The sequence below is a fragment of the Leptinotarsa decemlineata genome, unplaced genomic scaffold, assembly GCF_025532065.1.
Source record: "Leptinotarsa decemlineata unplaced genomic scaffold, Ldec_3_MD MMD2_tig00000882_RagTag_RagTag, whole genome shotgun sequence".
Classification (NCBI taxonomy): domain Eukaryota; kingdom Metazoa; phylum Arthropoda; class Insecta; order Coleoptera; family Chrysomelidae; genus Leptinotarsa; species Leptinotarsa decemlineata.
In genome coordinates this window covers 15422989-15445267 of record NW_027412556.1, presented here as the reverse complement: position 1 = coordinate 15445267, position 22279 = coordinate 15422989, and the positions used below count along the sequence as shown (strand labels likewise).

The following is a 22279-nucleotide window of genomic DNA, read 5'->3' as shown; positions in this document are numbered from 1 at the left end:
ACGCACAAGCCACACCTGTAGCTTCTGTGGGTTTCCCAATGTTTATTTGCCTTGTTATGCTTGCTGTTTTTCTTTTTGTGTAAATAAAAGATGATGATGATGATATATATGGAGTGGTTTGAAACTCTGGCCATTGAAGAAGCCCACAAGAAACCTCGTGTCTGATTGAGATACGTTGACGACACCTTCATGATATGGAACCACGGGAAACTGAACTAGACGCCTTTCTGTAAGACCTTCTATCACTTTCACAATGGAGAAGGAAGTCCACAACGAATTGTCATTCTTAGACGTATTGGTGAAGAGGACCGACACTGAGTGGGAAATATCTGTATACCGAAAACCTACTCACACGGGACAGTATCTGAACGACGAATCCAACCGAAATCAATCGACTGAAAAAAGAGTAATCAAGATTCTATTAGACTGTGCTTTCGGGCTCTGTAATACAAAGGAAGGTCTCGAGAAGGAACTAGACATCATCAGAAATTATCTTCAATCGAAACGTCGTGAAGTAATTTGGCTTGGAATCTCTTAACTTTTTATTTTTTGTTCAATTGTTCTATTTTCACATGTATTTCATTTCACTATTATTTCATTTCAGGTTTTTTGGCTTAATATAATTGTTATTTTCAGCTATTCATTTTTATTATTTTTATTGTTTCTTTCAGGGATTTCAAGTCATTTTATATGATATCAGACAAAGTCCGAACTGATGAAATTCATCATGAAACATTGTCAGTCACCTTCAAATTAACATTTGCCTGTTGCATTCTTGTCGAGCTGTAGATGTAGTTTTATTCTATCAGGAACGGGACAGATTGGAAATATATACTTTTTTAATTGATAAAATGGACATGGACTATCTTGTGGACGTGGAAAATGTCATTTATCGAACTGGACGAATGGAAAACCCACCATTGGGCAAATTAACTGAAAATCTATTCCGTGTGGCAATCAGAGATAGAACTTTTTGTTCTTCCCTCTTCAATAATTCCAGACAAATTCTGCAGACTATTTGGTTCAAAATCTTGAAATTGAACCACTAAGCATTCACCCAAATAGTTTTGGCAAAACCTTATTCCCGACTTTCGGTTTAACGAATATAGAAATTGTACCTTGAAGGAATCCGACTGAATCGGTCGTATTGAAAAAAAAACTCACCAATCTATACCAAAAACTAATTATCATACGACTGTTGGGAAAATAAATGACAAAGGGCATTCGAGAAGACCTGGAACTTTCTATGAGTAATGAAAAAGGAATGTTTCATTATAGATATCTCGTTTTTTTTTCAAAATGAGAAGTGAAAATCTTAGCGAGGCAAAAAATGTAATTTGGATTGCATACTCCCCAGAAAACTTTCTTTAAAATCATATGGGATTACGATTGATAACATAAAAAATATATAAAAAGTACTGTAGGTTTTTATAAACGCTACAAAGTCTAAAGAAGTTGATCTACCCAAAAAGCTGTTGCATGTCTAATTTATCTTTCAAACTTATTTGGAGATCTTTTTGTGAAGGTTATTAAAAAACACGAACATTTTTCAATTGAATGTAATTGAATGAATTATAATATGATGAAGTAATATTGTTGATTTCCAGAAAGCCTAACATCGATGGAAGGAACAGTTTAACGAATCTTTCAGATTTACAGATTTTAGAGCCAGATTGGAATTGATGAATATTGTTGAAAAGATGACGGTGAATTTGACTTGTCTGCATTTTTTTGTTTTTATCATTATCGCACAAGTTGAGGCTTTTCAGTGAGATATATCAGCATCAAAAAGAAATACAAAAGTTGACGAATTCAAGTTTCTGGTGATGTAATTTTTTTAAGGGGTGGTTGGATTGTACTTGGAGGAAACAAAAAGTCAAATGTGAGATAAGTGAGGAGGAGGGCAGAACAAGATTTTCTCAATTTGACACACTAACGAAAAGAAAATGCTGGCATAGTAAAAGTCAAGATCCTAAACCACCTAAATGAACAGCACTTAGGGCTAAGATAGATCAATAAAATTGTTGTTACTCTGTTTCCCAAAAATTACCTGTTTCATTTTACCATGCCATGTGATATTGATTAGTTAATAATCAACTGAAAGCAAACACATTTTATTTTGTTTCGAATAGGTACCTTATACAGTCAGTCTTATTATATGTACTAGTTGGACAAATAAAAATTGTTCAATGTTTGGTTTTTTCAGTTAGGAGTCGCTTTGGGATTTTTTATTCCACCACTTCTTGTTCCCGCAGAAAAATCCATGGATGAAACCTCCCAAAATCTGTACATCTTCTATGGATCCCTTGCAGTAATTTCTACAGTGATTTTGTTGTTAGTTTTGTTCTGTAAGTATCCTACAATCAGCACTTATGCAACTTATGCACTGATGCACTCGTGTTTAATATGAAACAAGAATATGGGTCAAGAAGGCCTTACTTACTTACCAAATAGAAGTCATCTGTGTTCTGACAATAGATACTTTTCTCTAATTTGTATCCTTTGCATTCTCCAGTTTTCAAAGACGCACCTCCTACTCCTCCTTCGTACGCCGTAGCTCAGCAAGATTCTACAGGCAGTTTCAAAGAATTCGTAACATCTTTGAAAAACCTTTTGAGAAACAGATCATTCATGCTTCTGTTGAGCGCTTACGGTATCAACACTGGTGTTTTCTACGCCATTTCAACGCTACTCAATCAGATCATCCTACATTACTACCCGGTGAGTGGAATTAACATACACAATTTCACGTATTTTCATTAGTTGATTATTTCAGTTTTGACACCCTATATGTATATTTTTTAGGACGGAAACGAAGATGCAGGTCGAATAGGTTTGGCCATTGTTGTGGCCGGAATGATGGGATCTGTTTGTTGTGGAGTCATCCTGGATAGATATCACAAGTTCAAGTAAGTTTTAGTTTGCAGAGAGAAGGGTTTTTTCCGAAAGTGCGAGAATCTTCAATTTAATAGTCACAAGACACACAGACCCACAGGACTTTTTGAGTCTATCTCTGTTTGGGGACACTGTTGTACCTAGGAACGGTTTTCTGAAATTCCGTCCTAGATGCCAACTAGAACTAGATTTTTCAATTAAACAAATTATATTCCCTTTGTAGTACCTCCTAATAATATATCAAAAATACATTTTTCTTATTAGTCAGTGGGCTATGCTTGAAGACTGGCAGTAAACAAATCCAAAGAAATGAACTTTAAACGTTCAAGCCAGTCTCGAATATATATATTCGAGGAATCGGGCAAATTACGGATATGCAGTTGGTTAGTACCTCGTCCACTAGATGGAGAAACATTTTGTTGTTCGCTCCAACTTAGGAAGAGGAATGAAATACTCTGAGGGAATTCCGACTTTCGGAATATCATTGACTTTAGTTCGATGATGGCCACTATCTTGCACTGATGAGTGGCCAATGAGCCCGAAACCGGTCTGCAAGTGTGCCCGTTCCAAAATTGAACTTCGACTCTTTCAGTTGTATTGCCAATTGCATATGCAGGAAATTTTCTGCACTGTCGCCTGTCAGATATAATCCAACGCTCTTCGTGGTATTTGCCAGGGAAGTAGTTGTTTTCTGATAGGCGTCAGTCCATTCAACCTACTGTGTGGGTATATTCGAGACTGACTTGAACGTTTGAAGTTCAATTCTTGAAATTCATCAAAAATAAATTCCTGCTCCGAATTATTCAGTAATTAATAATAGTATGCAACTTGTTCCAAGGTACACGATGTTCGTGTACCTTGAAACTTACATCGTGTACCTTGAAACGCAAACCAAAAAAATTAACTAAGTAAAAATTCGGATTATTTGAAAATATAATTTTTACTAGTTTTCATAAATTAACAAAAGCAGTTGTGAAAAATAACAAGATATTTGAGAAAAAAGCAACTTAGAATCTAACTATCCTTGTTTTCTTCTTGGTGATGGAAAACTTAAAATATGATTTTGGAAAAAATACAAAAATGAATAACCAAACTATAACTTCTTTGCGCAAAAATTGCATAGGTATGTTTACCACTTATCATCTTTAAGATCGGCACATAGGTTATGAGCCCAGCGACCACACTTAATGCAATGACTCCATTTTTCTCCACCCTTATTTGCCGCTGTGGTGTTGCCACAAAACCAACATGATTCATTGCCACTGTCTTCATGTTCAGTTGATAAAAGAGATATATTGTCTTGGCTGTCTGTGACAATAATTGTTTTGCCTCATTTTCTCCTCTCTTCTTACCTTGTTGTCTAGCTTGTGCTTTAGGAAACGGTTGCACTCGTTCAGGGGAAACAAAGCTTGTTTCACAGGTCTGTTTCCTATTGGTAACCGCAGATATCAACACATGTTGCTGTGAGTCGCGGAAGGTCCTGCAGATGGTTCTTCTTCTAGTTCTACTGATTTATCTTGAATTGTAGGAATAACAGGTGTTGAAATATTCGCAGAGTTGGAGGGAGACTGAGACTATCAGGCTTTGCTGATCTGCTCGATCGAAGTTCTGTTGATCTCTTTTGAGGGTGAACTGTTAGAAACAAATTCAGTGAGTGGTTCGTGATCAGTGACGTAAGCCCCAAGAAAGTCCTCTCCCGAAAAAATTGCTCTATCCAACGGAAAAATTCCTGAGCATCTAAAACTACTCAATACATTACTTGGAGTAAAATCCCTTGGAAAAGCAGTTCCCAAAACCTCTGAAACGCTATAAATATAAAACGTTTTGTCTGCATTATTGACCATCCATGCCTCGATATCTGGACTACAAAATGTTTTTAAAGGACCGTATAGGGTTAAATATAGGGGCTGTATGTAATTCATTAGATGTATAAGGTGGGAATGTCACCATAACAATACCAGCACTAGAAGCTTTTTCTAGTGTCTCTACTGACAGATGGCTCTCATGATTGCCTAACAGTAACAACACCCTCTCATCTCTAGAATATTTTACATTCACAATAAAATTTTCTAAGAATTTAGAAAAATCGTTAGACCATCCTGAGGGAGACCACTCGTTAGACCACTCCCAACAGTTCCAGGGGGTGCACCATATATCATCTTGTCTTTGAAATACAAGCGAGGGAATATTAACATTGGAGAAATGTAGTTTCCAATGGCATTTACAGCGGTTATCGGCTTTATCTCTTTTGTGAGCTGATATTTTGGACTGTGATTGCACCGTGCTGAGCCCAGTCTCATCAAGATTCCATATTCTCTGTGGAGGGATTGGTCCGAAACGAGTATGAACACTTTGTAGGTTGTCAAAAAAAGTATTTACGTTTGTTTCATTAAAACTTGTAGATCGTCTTGTGCTAGTAGCTTCCAGTTTCCTTATAAAAAGTTTCCCGATGCCTTTTCATAAAGCTACGCATCCATTCTTTCCCTGCAATTTCCCTGCAATTTCATCCATGTCCCAACCTGGCGGATAATTCTTTTTATTGGCAGAGGCAAGTTTGTAAGCTAAACTTCTCACCTATTTCTTTGTCAAACCATATTGCACTTTCGCCACTTTTTGACTATATTCTACGAGACTATTTTCTTCTCCATTGGAAAAGACTCGTTCCACAGCGTTATTCGCAGTGTATTTATATAGAATCTCCACTTTCGTTATACTTTCTAGATTCTCTTAGAAGTGTGGCAAGGCTTACGTGAAAAATTTTCACTGCATCTCTATATGAAATTTTCTTTTCTGGATCAGAAGAGTCAACAGCTTCTAGAGGCCTTATGTAAGGATTCTGTAACCACGGGTTCTCGTTTTTTATCTTTACTACGCGGCATAGTTCTGAAAAGAAAATGAAATGAAATTTTCTTTTCTGGATCAGAAGAGTCAACAGCTTCTAGAGGCCTTATTTAAGGATTCTGTAACCACGGGTTCTCGTTTTTTATCTTTACTACGCGGCATAGTTCTGAAAAGAAAAAATGCCGATGTTTCAAGGTACAAAAGGTTGCAACATAACAAAAAAATGGCTGCCTGCGTGGTGAAGCATGCGTCGCCACATTTCTCACTTCTTTAATTATATAGTATCAATTATTGAACGATAGTGACACGTCATCAATTGCTGATTTTGGTTTCCAAAGATACTGGGTGCCAGGGCATTCAGGAATCACAGGTAATGATAAAGCTGATGAATGCGGATCATCAATTTCATATATAGATCCTGAACCAGCTCTGGGGGTACCAAAATCATTGGTAAGAAACCAGATTGGGACATGGACCAATAAGAAATACACAGAGTACTGGACAAAAGTACCTGGCAACAAACACAGTAGAACCTTCATTAGAAAAGAACCGAAGAACTACTTCAATACAGTAGGGATTGGCTCAGAATAATTAAAGGGTTACTAACCGGTCATTGTCCGCTTAGAGGACACCTGAATAAAATGAGGCTGTACAACGGAGACCTCGGCTGCAGATTATGCACATCTTATGCGAATGTGAGGCATTGACTCACAGGAGGCAGGCAATATATGGACGTACGAAATTACGTCCAGAAGAATATGACGAACATCCAACACGGAACCTGTACAAACTAGTACAGGGAACAAGACTGATGGAATGGGTGTCATGAGAAGTTGGAAGAATAAACGCAATGAGCCTAAGAGGCTGCAGTGTCAGACAGCTCCCAAGGTACCAAAAAAAGTTTCCAAATAAAAAAACATTATGTATTTACTTGCCATTGAACACTATTTGCACACAAAAATTATTTGATTATTTGAAAGCTACCACTTCTCAAATTATCTACACACTAATATGTTGCAAATTATTTACTTTTCATGGCGAAAGAACACTTTTTTATTGCGCCACTTCAAAATACGACTGTGACGGGTGAAACATAAGTGAATCACTGAAGGGCACGCAAGAGGGAATTGTAACTGGATTTTAAATTGATAGATGGCGATGTCTGTCTATGAGAATCCTTTCGAAGTACATTATGCTCTAGGTACAACAGTTTCCCCTAAATAAAATCACTCACAATTTGTAACGTGTTGAAATGAGAGTTTATGAAAATAGCACTTAATCATTACTTATTTATATTTTATTAAAACAACGATAAAAATAAAATAAAAACAACAATAAAAATTAATTGGCGCTCCCGGGCGACTTCATTAATTCCAGCGGCGCATTCGCTTTTTCAGCTGCAGGAAAACCCGGAAAAACCTGCAGCACCACATCATCTGAAGATCTTGATCTAACAATGTCCTCTCTCTTATAAAATAAAATGTAGGGTGTCTCCAGAGGCTCCAATAAATTCAATGCATCGCTAGAACACTTCGTGACACGACTATCGTCAAACTTAAACCAGTCCCTTTCGTCTTTGACCAAGGCGTAATAATGATCAAATTCAACGCCAAAACCACAGTGAGCAATGACTGCATGAATATTATAGTAGTGGTCTGCTAGGTTGAAATGTTCATCTATTTCGAACCTTCCAAAGAGTTTCTTGCTTCTGTTAGAGGTTGAGTCTTGTTTGAAGATCATCAGTGTTAATTATTAGATTGACTGGTGCCTGAGCTATACTTGTTTCCTTATAACAGTCAGTTAGTTTGGCGCATGTTTGGCAATACAGTCGAACATCACCTGTTAAAAATTCCATTTTCAGATGATTTAACAATAAGCTTTGCACGGACTGGTTATTAGTCATATTAGGAAAAGCTAGATGCAGTTTCAGAAATTCACATGAGTTTTCGCTACTTCTTGAACATTCACCACAAAGTAAACAAGTGCATATGAATCAATTCTTCAGACGTGTAATATTCACTAAGAAAATTTGTCGAATATGCCCAAAAAAACCACTAATACAAGCGGATGGTTCAATTGCAACAACAGTCATAAAAAAAGCAAATACTCCACAGTTGATTTTCTGGAAAAGGGACCACCCACTATTCCCACACTAGAATTCACAATTCCGGAAATTACATTTCAACAGCGTCTCGTCAGGGGAATATTGAAACAGCTTAATATCAACAAGGCGTCTTGCCTTGATGAAGTGACCGTCATCGTACGCAAATGAACTCGTACCAGTATTCTGCAGATTTTTCAATCTGTCTTACTAGAAAGGAGTTTTTTCTTCTTCGCGTTCAGCCTATTCCCAAAAAGGACAAGAAAAATCTTCCAAATGACTATAGACCAGTCGCTTTGCTTTGATATCAAAAATCATGGAGGAAGTTGTAAAGCACCATATCCTCAAATATTTGAAAGGCTTCAACATCTTGAGCGATCATCAATATGGCTTACGGAAACAAAGATTAACTGGCGACCTTCTATCGTATGTCACCTATATGTTGAATAACGCAATCGAGAAACATGGAGAATCAAGAGCTGTTGCGCTTGATATTTCTAAAGCCTTTGACCGTGTATGGCATGAGGGTTTGCTAATCAAACTTCGATGCCATGGCTTGTGGGATCATTTTTGTGTATGGCTCTTCAGCTTCCTGAAAGAACGTTTCCTGCAAATGGCCGTCGATGGATATCTCTCGAATACTTTCACCATCAACGCTGGTGTTCCCCAGGGACCCATATTGTCTGCAACCCTCTTTTCATTGTATTTCAACGTCTTATTGGAAAAAACCAAGAATCCAATACATTACTTCGCTGACGACAGCACATTTGTGTCGTCATTCCATTTGGATTCTAGGACATCGGCTACGGAGGCACATCTCCACTGGCAGCAGGAGGTTGCAAATCTTAATGAGGATCTAGAAGTGATTTCAAATTGAGGTAAAAAAACAGGTTCAATTCAATGCCACAAAAACCCAGGCATCGATTTTCTCCAAGAATATAAATGTCTCCAAACCGGATAAAATAATGTCAGATCGGACAATTCTGCTGTCTGCTTCGATAAGTTTGTTAAGGGTTGAAATGGACACCAATATGTTTTGGCACAATCATGTCGCTTGAATTGCAAAGGCTGCTTCTCAAAAGCTCGAACTAGAAAGTTGTACACACCTCAGCAACTTTTGATGCTTTATAAAGCTCAGATCAGACCTTCTTTGGAGTATTGTTCTCATGTATGGAGCTCTGCCCTCAAACATACCCTGAAGTTGCTGAATTCCACCCAGAAAAGAGCCATCCGCCTGATTGAAGACGATAACATCACTTGCAACCTTGATAGCCTGGAACATCGAAGATAGGTTGGAGATTTGTTTCTCTTTTTCCACGCGAGATGTTCAAGTGACTTGGCACATTTAATTCCACCAAGAGCGGTACATATCAGAAATACGCGACGGACTGTGGCTGCTCAACTTCACTATTTAAGAACTCTTTCATCTGGAGAACTGCGTTTATGTGGAATAAACTTCTCGAGAACGTTTTCCCAAATGGATTTAATCTCCGGTGATTCAACTCCAATGTGAATCGTTACTTTCGCACAGACACCACTCTGAGAGCGCCTCAAGGATTTTCCTGTAGTGCTTGTGTTTTGTCTCTAAAAAAAACAATAATGAAATTCCGTATTCTTCTAGGAATGCAATCATTATAAGAGTATAATTTATACCTATTTAAATAATGATTGTTAAATATACGAAAGTCTAAGGAATATCGAAAAGAACTTCATTTGACGATATCATATTATTGCGGACCAAAATATTGTTATAAAAATACTGGTCCGTTTCTAAATGGCACCCTGCTTAAAAATTCTGTGAAAATAATCTTATAGACTTACAATTTACAATGGTTTTTGGTTGTTCCTGTAAGACCAATTTTGCGCGAAACATTAACATTATTTTTGGTGGGTTTATTACTGTGCCATTTTTTTTCAAAATATTTTATTTACTAGAAAAAATCTCTCAACATGAAACGCTTATTTCAATTGTTTCATTGAACATTTCAATAGTTGACGGATGAATTTCGGTTGTTTAGACGAGTCTTCAATAAACAAAACGTTTAGAATGCTCTTCATGAATCATAATTTGAAAACGTGATTTTTTCATGTTCCATTTTATTAACGGATTTGACAAAATTTGACTTGTAAAATGAATTACTGGGATACTTTTCTACCGAGCACCGTTTGAGATATTCTTATTTTCAATTTTTAGGGAAACTACCCTTGTCGTATATGCCTTGGCACTGATAGGGATGGTTCTCTTCACCTTCACAATATCTACTGGACTATATGTGGTTTACATTATTTCATTTCTATTGGGGTAAGTATATATATTATAATTCCACCCATACCACCACCTCGACATCTTTTTTCCACTCAATTTTCGAACTATATTTGAAATTGAATAAAATAACAAAAATAGAAAATTTTTTTGAGTGCTTTTTTCAAATAACTTCTCCTATTACTCTGACTCGAAATATCCTTCACAAATATTTTGAAATACTCCTGTTATGAGTCGAAGAAAAAGTATAGTATTCTATTCGTGACTGACTATGCTCTCCTTCAGCACGCGTCGCCACATTTCTCACTTCTTTGATTATATAGTATCAACTCTCGAACGATAGTGACACTTGTTTCAATTGTTGAATTTGGATTTTTGACTCACATTTGTAGGCCTATCTCTCTTCGATATACTCGCGTAAAAGAACATCAATTTATGACGTATTTATATTGATTTTTTGCCAGAAGTGTCCCTGTTTTGATTTCAATACTAAGACTGTTAAAAAAATGATGTGAATGTTCTAATTTAGCGGGCTACGTACATTCGATAAGCGATTTTTATTTTTTTTTATGTTGGTACACTCGTCTCGAACATATGTTCACAGTATCAGCTGTTATGCATGTTGGGTTTTTTGGTGAAGGACGTAAAAGTTGAACGTATTTTGCGTGTTCGGTGAATTTCTGCTATCAAAAAAATAGATAAAATTTTGTGGGAAGAACGGAATTAAGTGCTTGATTATACTGTGAGTCAGAAACTTATTTGCAAGTGGTACAAGCTTTTCACAGAAAGTCAAGAAGATGTGAATGACGATGCTCACCCTGGACGATCAAAAACTTTTACCAAAAAACCGTCGCATGAACATTATTCAGCATTTGTTGAATGACATCAACGACGATCCAGATTTACCTATGAGGGTCATAACTGGTGACGAATTATAAGTATATGATTACCGTGGCGTAGTGCATCAGCAGGTCTTACTACATGATGGTACGGCCAATAAAAAGTATCATCTTCGAACTTATGCACCTGCTCACTTGTCATTGCTTGTTAATAATTTTTGGCCAAAAACAACACCGTAATCATGCCTCGGTCACCTTCTTCACCAGATTTGCCCCCCTGCGACTTTTTACTTTGTCCAAGTTAGAAGGGACCCATGAAAGGGCAATGTTTTGCAATTACTAATGAGATAGAACCCGAATCGCTGAGAGAGCTTGACGACATATCAAAAAGTGCATATCAGAACTACTTGGAAAATGCACCAGTATTTTGCAGACTTTTCAACCTGTCTTACAAGAGAAGGTTTCTCCTTCTGGTTGGAAGATTGCTCGCGTTTGGCCTCAGCAGAGGTTGCGCAGTAAGCGCTTACCGCCACAGGCCCAGCCTCAATTGACCCATTCCTACTTCGAGGTTTACACCAGCCGTACGCAATCGTACCATGGCCATTAACGCAACCTCCTTAACGTACAGATCCAGAGGGGTCGGACCCGTGATTAATTCCATTGCCGCGGTTGGTGTTGTTCTTATGGCTCCTGTGATGTTTAAACAAGCCAGTCGCTGTTTTTGGTATACTTTTTGGATGGCCGTTGCTTGTAGAACTTTCGGTCTCCATGCAATGGCTCCATACGTTAACATTTAACAATTAAGTACACATTACAGTGTAGATCCAGGTGACCACATGGGGTGAAAGACCCCATGCGCGTCCCACTGTCCTCCGACATTGCTCATAAGCCACGTATGCTGTTTTTGTTCTACTCTGTAGATGAGAGTTCCATGTTAGCTTCCTGTCGAGGATAGTACCAAGGTATTTTACCTCTTCAGAGAAGTTTAGTTTGCTTTTTAAGATTTCGGGAGGTTTTAAGCCCGTTAAACTTCTTTTCGTGGTGAAGAGGACCTTCTCAGTCTTCTTGGGATTGATCGACAGTGAGTGTTCCTTACACCATGTTTCTATTAATTTGAGCCCATCCTGCGCTGTATCGCACAGTGTGTTTACAAATTTGCCGGTCTGCAAGATAACTATGTCATCTGCGTATGCAATTGTGTAGAATTCATTTTTGTTAAGGTGATTAATCAGGGTGTCCAGAACTATGTTCCAGAGGAGGGGTGATAAGACCCCTTCCTGTGGACATCCCCTCATGACCAGCCCTTTCACTGTGATGTCTTCTACATTAATACTTATTGCTCTACTAGAGAGGATCTTGAGTATCCATTCTCCTACTACCATGGGTACATTCCTGGAGTGTAGTTGCTGGGTAATTGTTGGAAAGGTTGTTTTATCAAACGCTCTCTCGATATCTATGAATATACCCAGGGTGGATTCTTTGTTGTCCAATGATGTCTCGATTCTGCCAACGACATGGTGAAGAGCAGAATCAGTAGACCTTCCCGGAGTATATGACTGCTGATTTGGATGAAGTGGGTTGTGTACTAGTACTTCATCTCTTATGTACCGCTCACATATCCTCTCCATGGGTTTTAAGAAAAACGATGTGAGACTAATTGGTAAGAATGCTTTTGGTAGGGTGTAGTCCATCCTACCTGGTTTGGGTATAAATTCTACTCTTACTTCTCTCCACTTACTGGGAATATACCTCAGAGCTAGAGAGGCTGTGAATATTCCAACCAGGTGCGGCATAAGAGTGTCCAGTCCCCACTGAAGTAGGGCTGGTCTTATACCATCAGGTCCTGTTGACTTGAAGGGGGAAAAGCCCAATATAGCTCATCTTATTTTGTCCTCATCAATTACTGCACTAGCAGATTGCCAGTCGTATTGTGAGGGTGTTGTTGATACATCCATCCAGTTCGTCGTTCCAGGAAAGACGGAACCTGGGAAGTAAGTTTCCATAAGAATCTCAGCACTCTCCTGGAGGTTGGCGGCTTTGTCGCCATTTTCCCTCATCAGGATGCCGATACTCTCATGGTAGTCATTTGAGAATGCCTTCTGTAGCCTAGAAGCTAGTGGGAAGTCTTCGACTGCCTCACAATAGGCTCTCCAGACTTCTCTTTCATTTCGTCTGCAGACTTTTTTGAACTCTCTACATATATTGGAATAACGCAATCGAGAAACATGGAGAATCAAGAGCTGTTGAGCTTGATATTTCTAAGGCCTTTAACCGTGTGTAGCATGAGGGTTTGTTGGCCAAACATCGATTATATGCCTTGTCGGATTATTTTTGTGAATGACTCTTCAGCTTCCTGAAAGAACGTTCCCTGCAAGTGTCCGTCGATGGGTATCTCTCGAATTCTTTCACCATCAACGCTGGTGTTCCCCAGGAATCCATATTGTCTCCAACCTTTTTTTTATTGTATATCAACGACTCATTGAAAAAAAAAGAAAAAATACAATATATTGCTTTGCTGACGACAGCACACTTGTCTCGTCATTCCATTTGCATTCGAGTAATTTCGAATTTGAAAGTAACCAGGTTCAATTCAATGCCACAAAAAACCAGGCATCGGTTTTCTCCAAGAAAATAAATGACTCCGAACCGTATATAATAATGTCAGGTCAGAAAATTCAGCTTTCTGCTTCGATAAGTTTGTTGGGGGGTTAAAATGGACACCAACATGTCTTGGCACAATCATGTAGCCGAAATTGCAAAGGCTGCTTCTTAAAAGTTTGGAACACTGGTCAAAACCAGAAAACTGTACACACCTCAGCAACTTTTGATGCTTTATAAAGCTCAGATCAGACCTTCTTTGAAGTATTGTTCTCATGCTCTGGCCCCAAACATACCCTGAAGTTGCTGGATTCCATCCGGAAAAGAGTCATCGATTGATACGCGAACATCACGTGCAACCATGATAGCTTGGAACATCGAAAAAAGGTTGGAGATTTGTTTCTTTTCCATAGATACTCTCACAGGAGGTGTTTCAAGTGACTTGGCACATTTGATTCCACCAAGAGCGGTAAATATCAGAAATACGCGACGGACTGTGACTGCTTATCGTTTTGAGGTTCAACTCAGTACACTTCGAACTTCACTGTTAATAACTCTTCCATCTGGAGAACTGCGTTTATGTGGAGTAAACTTCCTGCGAATATTTTTCCAAATAGATTTAACCTCCAGCGATTCGAAACCAACGTGAATCGCTACTCTCGTACGAGAGCCGCTCTTAGAGCACCTTAAGGATTTTCCTGTAGTTCTTATGTTTTCCTTAAAAAAAAGAGGATAGAAAAAAACGGTGGCATAAGTGTATTATAAATATCTGAGGGCGACTACTCTAATGGGGACTGTACAGAAATTGATGAATAAACGAATATTTTTTGAGAAAAATTGAAAATTCACCTTCCTTTTTTCACAGACAGCGTATTCTGGAAATTATGTTGTTTTTGTTGGAAGTTATTATGTATGCTTTAAATTATTTTGTTCGGTATTTAGAATTTGATTGAATCAATTTTCTGCAGATTCTTCATGACCGGACTGCTCCCTGTCGGTTTCGAACTAGCAGCCGAGCTGACCTACCCAGAACCCGAAGGCACTTCGGCAGGCCTGCTCAACGCGGCGGCCAATCTATGTGGCATCATTTTCACCAATTTCTACTCTGCTATTTTCTATCACGTCGACGTCGTGTCGGCCAACATATCCATGAGCTTGATGTTGGTTGTAGGGACAATTCTTCTGGCATGCACCAGCCCAGATTTGAAGAGGCAGGCTGCGCAAGGCGAGAAAAATGGCGTACCGTGAAGGAACACTTAGGAAATTGGTCTACTTATTATTTACTGCTTGAGGTTCAACCTTAGAAGTTGGAAGTAGGTGTAATAATAGACAATCCGTCGATTGACATAATGAATTCGTCGTAACATATTTACGATGCAGATATTAAAAAAAGCTGATAATAGCCATTTTCGAAAGCAAACAATAGACTCTACCGGATAGGTATTTTATTTGGAACACATGTTTTTTTGTCATTAGTGTTAGTTTTCATGTTAATTGTTCATGACGTTACTGCCACTAATTATTTATGAAACTAAATAGAAAATGAATACAATGAAAACAGCAACTAAAACTCAAAATTCGACAAATAAATATCAATTACATATGGAAAATACATAGAGTAACCAACTTAGAAAAAATACATATGTTCTAAACCCACGTGTGATCAAAACACGTGTCGAAGTGTTGAAAATAATGATTTGGTGTTGGGAAAAAACTCCAGTATTATTCATTACTTCACTAAAAGTTCCGTCTTCACCAGTTTTTTATTTTTTTTTATTTTTCATTTTTTTTCTTTGTGTATTTGTCTACTGATGATTTTCATTCAATTTCAATTTCACAAAATTTGTATTCAACGCGAAGTTCGGCTGTGTTTCCTATTCTGATTAAATATATGGAGCGCTCCTCGTATCAATATATTTGGTCAATTGCTGAAACAGCAGCAGAACAACAGGGATTCGATATATAGACTCGCTACAGAAAGCATTTCAGGTGATTCGACAAGCTACTCAATTAAGAAAGTTGCTGGCCAGATAGTGCCGTGTGATCCAACGGGTTCTTACGATCATCCTCCTGGAACCAGAAATCTCTCTACAAGCCGCTACTAGAGCCGACATACACTCAGGTGAGAACCACAGCCACGTAATCTCTCTCGCTCTTTTTTTTTGTCTCCAGAACAAAATTCTATCGGGAACTTTCTCAAATCATACAATCCTGTGTTATACTACAGTCCACTTATCTAATGAAGCTACAGGTTCCAAACAGGGCATCATAAGATACAGGGTGTTAAAATGAAAATAAAAAAAGTTATTCGTAAATATCCTTCACCTAATTTTGTTGTAATTGTCAGTGGTATTATTAAGGAGCTAATTTAGCCCGAACGTGATTCAATTAGTCCAGTGGCGTCTCGAGCGGGATTTGAACGAATATTTTTGACGCCACCGACTTTTGTGCAGTTTTCATTGTTGTATTTGGTTTAGCAATTAGAAATACAACTTTTTTGTCTCTTGAATTTTATTCGTATCTTGCTTAGTTTTTAAGTTGACCTAATTGCATATCTGTGGACCTCACAAGGAATAGTATGGGGAATTAAATGTTTCTTTTGGAAATAATTATTTTTACAATTTTTCTAGCCGCCGCATCATTGAATTTCGCACTCTCCTGAAAATATCTGGCGTATTTTTTATTATATCACATGAATTAATGATTTTATTCCGTTAATCTTTTTCACTTTGAATAGCAGTTTTGTATACCAACGCTTTAAGGTGTCCCCAGAGAAAATAATCTAAGGGATTCATTTCGGCCGAGTGAGGTGTCCATGGGTGTGGGCCTGCTCTCCCAATCCAGCGATTATGGTAATTTTCATCTAAAAATTGCCTGCCGTGCCACTACACTGAAGTGTGGTGGAGCACCATCGTGCATGTACCACATATGGAATCTTTCCATGACTGGAATTTCTTCTAAAAGTCCAGGTAAAAAAAATTTCGAAAAAACCTTCGGTATTCTTCTCCATTAAGTCTAGGTGGAAGGAAGTAAGGCCCAAAGAGATGGTCACCGACAATTCCAACCCGAATATTAAAAGAAAACTGTTCTTGAAAATTATTTTCTATCAAGGCGTGTGGATTGTTTCCGGCCCAAATGTGATTGTTGTGGAAGTTAATATTTGAATTTCGAGAAGAAGAAGCTTTATTTGTAAACAATATTCGACTTAGGAAACCTGGATTTCTTCTTATTTTACCGCGTAAGTAATTATAAAAAGCTAGTTTTACAGGCAAATCTCTGGGCAATAAAGCTTGCACACGTTGCATGTAATAGGGATATAGCTGCTGGGCTCTTGAAATTTGCCACACTGTGACATGGGTAATATTCAGTTCTTCAGCTATTTTCCGAGTACTTGTATAAGGATTTACTTCAATCTCATTTAAAACAGCTTCTTCAATTTGAACTGTTCGTACCGTTGCAGGCCTCCCAATGACAACCGTCGATCATTTTAAGCTGCCTGTTTCAGAAAGTCGTGCATGGAGACGTACAAAAGTTTTTCTATTAGGCACTACACGCTGAGGAAATCTTTCATTCGAGTTTCCGTGAGCCATTCCATAACAGAAATGCATATCTGCCATTTCACTGTTAGTGAATTGTACCATGTTTTACAAAAATTGTTCGAAAAATAACCACTAAACACACTTTTCATAATAATTATAAATCAAAAACTTATAAAGTTGACAACAACTGTCAAGTTGTTTATTGAATGTTGCAATTATTTTCCAGAGCAACCCTTGATTATTATTTATGGTATTTTCAGAAGAGTGCCAAATTCAATGATGCGGCGGCTAGACGGTTGTATTTAAGCCGAAGGAGGCCATTTCCAACACTTAGTTTAGTGCAATTTGTTAGTCTAGATGTTAATGTTATTTAATATTTGTTGTTATTGTTTCATAATTAGTAATGAAAAATTGTAAAAATAATAATTTCCAGAAGAAACATTTAATTATTATTCCTTGTGAGGTCCAGGGATATGCAATTAGGTCGACTTTTTTTTCTTAAAAACTAAGTAAGATACGAAAAAAATTCAAGAGACAATAAGAATTGTATTCCTAATTGGTTAACCAAAGTAATTAATAAAAATTGCACAAAAGTCAGTGGCGTACATTTTTAAGTAAAAAATATTCGTTCAAATCCCGCTAGAGACGCCACTGGACTTAATCACGTTCGGGCTAAATTAGCTCCTTGATGTTATAAATTCCATTGCCAAAAAACAACAAAATTAGGTGAAGGATATTTAAGATATTTACGAATAACTTTTTTTAAATTTTTATTTTAACACCCTGTGTCTCGAGAACAAAGGATTTGTGGACCCATGTTTATATGAACATTTCGTCTTAAAATTACCCAAAGATTTTAAATTTATGGTACATACCTAATTAACACCCTGTATATTCAAAATATTGTCAATTACCAATTCAAAAAAAAAAACAAAATGGACATTCAAAATCAAAAATAATGGATGTTACAGAAAAACATTGCTTGTAACTCATATGAGTTCGGACTTTCTATGTGGATTGAAAGAATTTTAAGAATCTGATCTGACTTATAATTCGTTAAAAATGGTACTTTATTTCCTTACTTCAGATATTAGCAAGCATCCAAGATTTCAAATCTACCAATAAATTGTACAAAATCAACAGACGAGGCTTTCGACTGTAATGACAATTGACGATTTTTTCAATATTAGATGATCAAAACTGAAAATTGAAAGAGACTAAATATAAAATTATATTGACGGATATTAGAAATGTCAGCTGACAGTTTTTGAAAGTTTTGAATTAACTGCGGATTTTCAATTCGAAAGTGTCAACTGATTTGCAATTATTGTAGACAGATTTCAAAAGTGTCAATTAGTGAGTTTTGAATGTGAAAGTATCAAAATTGGCAGGTTTTGAAAGTTCCATTGAATGTACTTAGATAATAATAATAATGAATATTTCCAACTCGTCCACAATTTGCAGGATTTTTTTTTTCACATATAGTCAGTCACTATATGTGAAAAGTTTTCTTTCCTTATACGAAGAATTGGGCAAATTTTGGATATGCGGTTGGTTACCTCGTTTACAGGCAGATAGGGCGACGACAAACCTGTTGTTTGTTGTCTGCTTCAGCCTAGTTCGAGGAATGATACTCTGAAGGGATTCGATTTTTAATTATCGGAAATCATCAACTATATTTTGATAGACACTACGAGTGGCCAAACAGCCCGCAAGTGTGTTCCAATAATTGAAAATCTATTACGGCAATTGTATCGCCAACAGCATATGCAGGAATAACTTCAGTGAAGAATCCTGCACTGACTCCTGACGGATATAATCCAACGCCCTTCGTGGTATCAGTCAGAGGAGTAGTTGTTTTCTGATAGGTGTCAGTCCATTAACCTACAGTGTAGGGAGTTGAGTCTGGCCTGAACGAATTGTTCTTTAGATGATTCAATTTGAAGGATTTTCAAAATGCTAATTGACTGATTTGAAAAGTATCAATAGCCATGTTTTAAAAGTGGCATTTTATTGGTTTTAGTGGTGATAAATCCTTTAACAAATATCAATATGATCAATAAACTGAAGGATTGATTGACTTTGAAAGTGCCAATCAGTGAGTTGTGAAAGTATTATTCGATTTATTTCAAAAATGTTATTGTTTTATCAAAACAGTCAACAGTTTCAAGAGGTGGAAACTGAATGATTTCAAAAGTGCTGATTGCCCTATTTTGAAAACGCCAATCAACAGGTTTCAAAGATGTCATTAGATTAATTTTAATTGAAATCAAGACACAATCGATAGATTTTGAGAATACTAATTGACGAACTCTTCAAAATGTCAGATTTAAGGAAAGGTATTTGACTATTTTCAAAAAGAGTCGATTGACTGCTACTAAATGGAGGAATTTGGAGGTTGCTTGTTGAAAGATTTAAAAAAAATAACAATATACTCAATAATGTTTTGTTCTAATCCATATTTACAAGAAACCAAGAGCGATACTTGATTCAACGGGCGATTTTTTTGGAAATCAAAGATTGCTTTTAGCTGACGCATTTAAAATGTGATTTTAGGGTTCAAGGTATCCTCCTAGAGTCTCATTAAAATGCCCAACGTTTATAAACGCAAACTCGTTAGCATAGATAAGTAGATAACAATAGTGGTATTTTCATGTGATGAAGTAGCTGTGAAATATACGATGTTAGTGAATTATTTAGCTGAATTGTTAGTTGAATGTAAGTTTTGGAATTGGCAGTTCAATTACTAACATGTTTTCAATAGTTTTCTGTTCAAATTGAAAAGGGCATATTTTCAGGAGAGATACTTTTTTTGGGAAAGAGAGATTTCGCCTTTCTACTTCTCTATCTCCATACAAAAAAGTGATAATTTTACAAAGAAAAGAAGAAAGCAATTAATCCCAATTGAATCCTAGTCCTATGGATCTTGTTGAAATTGAAACAGAATACCAATTTTTGGAAACGGAAAACTACATTTGCATTGAACGAAAAATTAATCACAGTGACTGACGTAATTATCTGAAACCAATTTAGTTCTATCAAAGTTACAATTAGAATTTTACGATGTTTCCAAGATTTTCTGTTTTGTGACAATGAAGACCTAATAACTGCCATTTTTGGCATTATTTTGAAACCTAGCTATATCAGCCCTTCTTCAAATCCACCAGAATTAATTTTTCACGAGTTGGTACATTGGGACCGGACGACAAATGCTCATAAAATTTATTTTTATCTTGTTTACCATCTTTTTGTAGATAAAACACAGATTTCTGAAATTCAATAGATTATCAAATGCTTTTGTTTTAAATTGAAATGGTTTTGTTCCTGTTTATTTGCGAAAGGATAAACTGTGCAGTAATTTATTCTGCCAATTCTCATCAAACCAAACACTGTGTTTATGGAATCTCTACAATAACTTCTGACAATAAAATTTATATATGTAAATTTTCTGCTTGAAATATCGATTGATATATATTTTTATTGTAACAGTATTTTTAAGTATTATTAGACTCATATACGAGATTGAAGATATGGTTCAAAGTGATAGATACGATGAAACGATTTCATGGTGAGTCCATCTACGCTGAATGGAATTGTGTACAACAAATAGTTTACATTAGCATTAGTAAAATATTAATTTTTGGATATACTGACCTGTTACTCGGTGAAAATACATAGTTCTATTCATGATTATAATTATTGATGATTATTCAGTCTAACTGAGGATGCTACTATGTAGTAAAATATGTATTGGAAATAAAATTCATATTGAGAAAATTTATAATTAATATCATGATAGTGTTAAATATTATTTTTGTAAAATAATTTATTGTGATAAGGAGTAGCTGATCAAATGAAAAACTATTTTTCATCGTGACATACTAGGACAATAAAATTTAATTTTGGAAGATTACAGCTATTTCAAATTCAGGGAAAAATTGTTTGGTGCCCAAACAAATATTTGATATAAATGATCTATCGATTAAAGACAAATATCATATCACCTTCACCTATAGGACTCATAATTTCATATCTACAACTATTGAAAACATATCTCATTGAAACATAGTGGGTGATATTCATTGTTTTCTGTATTTTGTTTAAATAAAGGATGTATTCGTTAGAGAAATGAGTTTACTTTCACTTCAAACAATTCTATGACTTTCTGGTCTGTAGAGAAACTTCAACAGATGAAGGTCTGAAAACCCGGAACCACAAATAATTCCACTTTGGATTCTTTGGACACAAACTTTGATTGTATTTTCCTCAGAGATACTTGGAAAATCTGAAGTTCATGTTTTTTTTATAGATTCCTTCTCATTGTAACTCTGCGATACGAAAAAGGTAGGTAATAACAGAAGTCCTCAGCAGATGTTTTCAAAAAAGTTCCTTAACCATGCTAATCTGAAAACCGTCGAGTAAATTTGATCGATTAAGTCAGGTCACATCCCAATGTTTATGCTTATGATGTAAGGATTCCAAATAATTGAAAAAGGATGAAAAAGAAATTATTAGTTACATATACCCCAGAAAGGAAAAATAAATATAAATCATACAGAAATCGATAAAATAATATTATAAAGTTGACAAAAAATTAATATCATAAAAACAGTTTGAGTACAATAAATGGAAATTGTAAAAACACGTGTGAACTTGTAAATGAAATAACTTGAAAAAACTCATTAATAAAAACAAAAGTCGGTAATATAACGTTCAAAAATCAAAACGAAAAACCAATCTCTGACAAAAAAGATAATCCTTATAATTTTAACAGTTACTTCACTAATATTGGAACTGAAATGGCAAAAAACATTAAAAAAACAGGAAACTTACCTGATCATTTTCTCAAAAACACCATGCAACAAGAATCCATGTTTCTGAAACCAGTAACATAAAATGAGCTGATTGAAATTATATTCAAGCTAAAAACCAACTCTTCATCTGGCCCTGATGGCATTTCTTTGAAACTCATAAAGAATATTCATTTATTCGTTATATCTCCATTAACTCACATGATGAATTTCATCCATAAAAATGGTAAACTATCACACCAATTTAAAGAGTCAATCATTACTCCCATAAATGGAAACAGGAAAGCGTGATGACATTGAACACTATAGACTGATATCGGTTATCAATAATTTTGCTGAATCATTTAAACAATCCTTAAAAGGTAGACTTGTAAACTGTAAACAGACAATTT

The 22279-nt window shown here is 36.3% G+C and overlaps 1 protein-coding gene across 3 annotated transcripts in view; it reads left to right on the top strand.

Annotated features, from left to right (window-relative positions):
- LOC111502094 (choline/ethanolamine transporter flvcr2a) overlaps nucleotides 1-19895 on the top strand; it is a 54801-nt gene extending 34906 nt beyond the window's left edge. For 2 of the 3 annotated variants that reach the window (XM_074175090.1, XM_074175089.1), the window contains exons 4-8: nucleotides 2207-2348; nucleotides 2516-2721; nucleotides 2806-2909; nucleotides 10032-10139; nucleotides 14506-19895. In XM_074175090.1, coding sequence (XP_074031191.1) covers nucleotides 2207-2348; nucleotides 2516-2721; nucleotides 2806-2909; nucleotides 10032-10139; nucleotides 14506-14785 — 840 coding nt within the window. In that variant the 3' untranslated portion in view covers nucleotides 14786-19895. The remainder of the gene's footprint in view (nucleotides 1-2206; nucleotides 2349-2515; nucleotides 2722-2805; nucleotides 2910-10031; nucleotides 10140-14505) is intronic. The other variant, XR_012465392.1, reaches the window with a different exon arrangement.
- Nucleotides 19896-22279: the final 2384 nt, after the last annotated feature.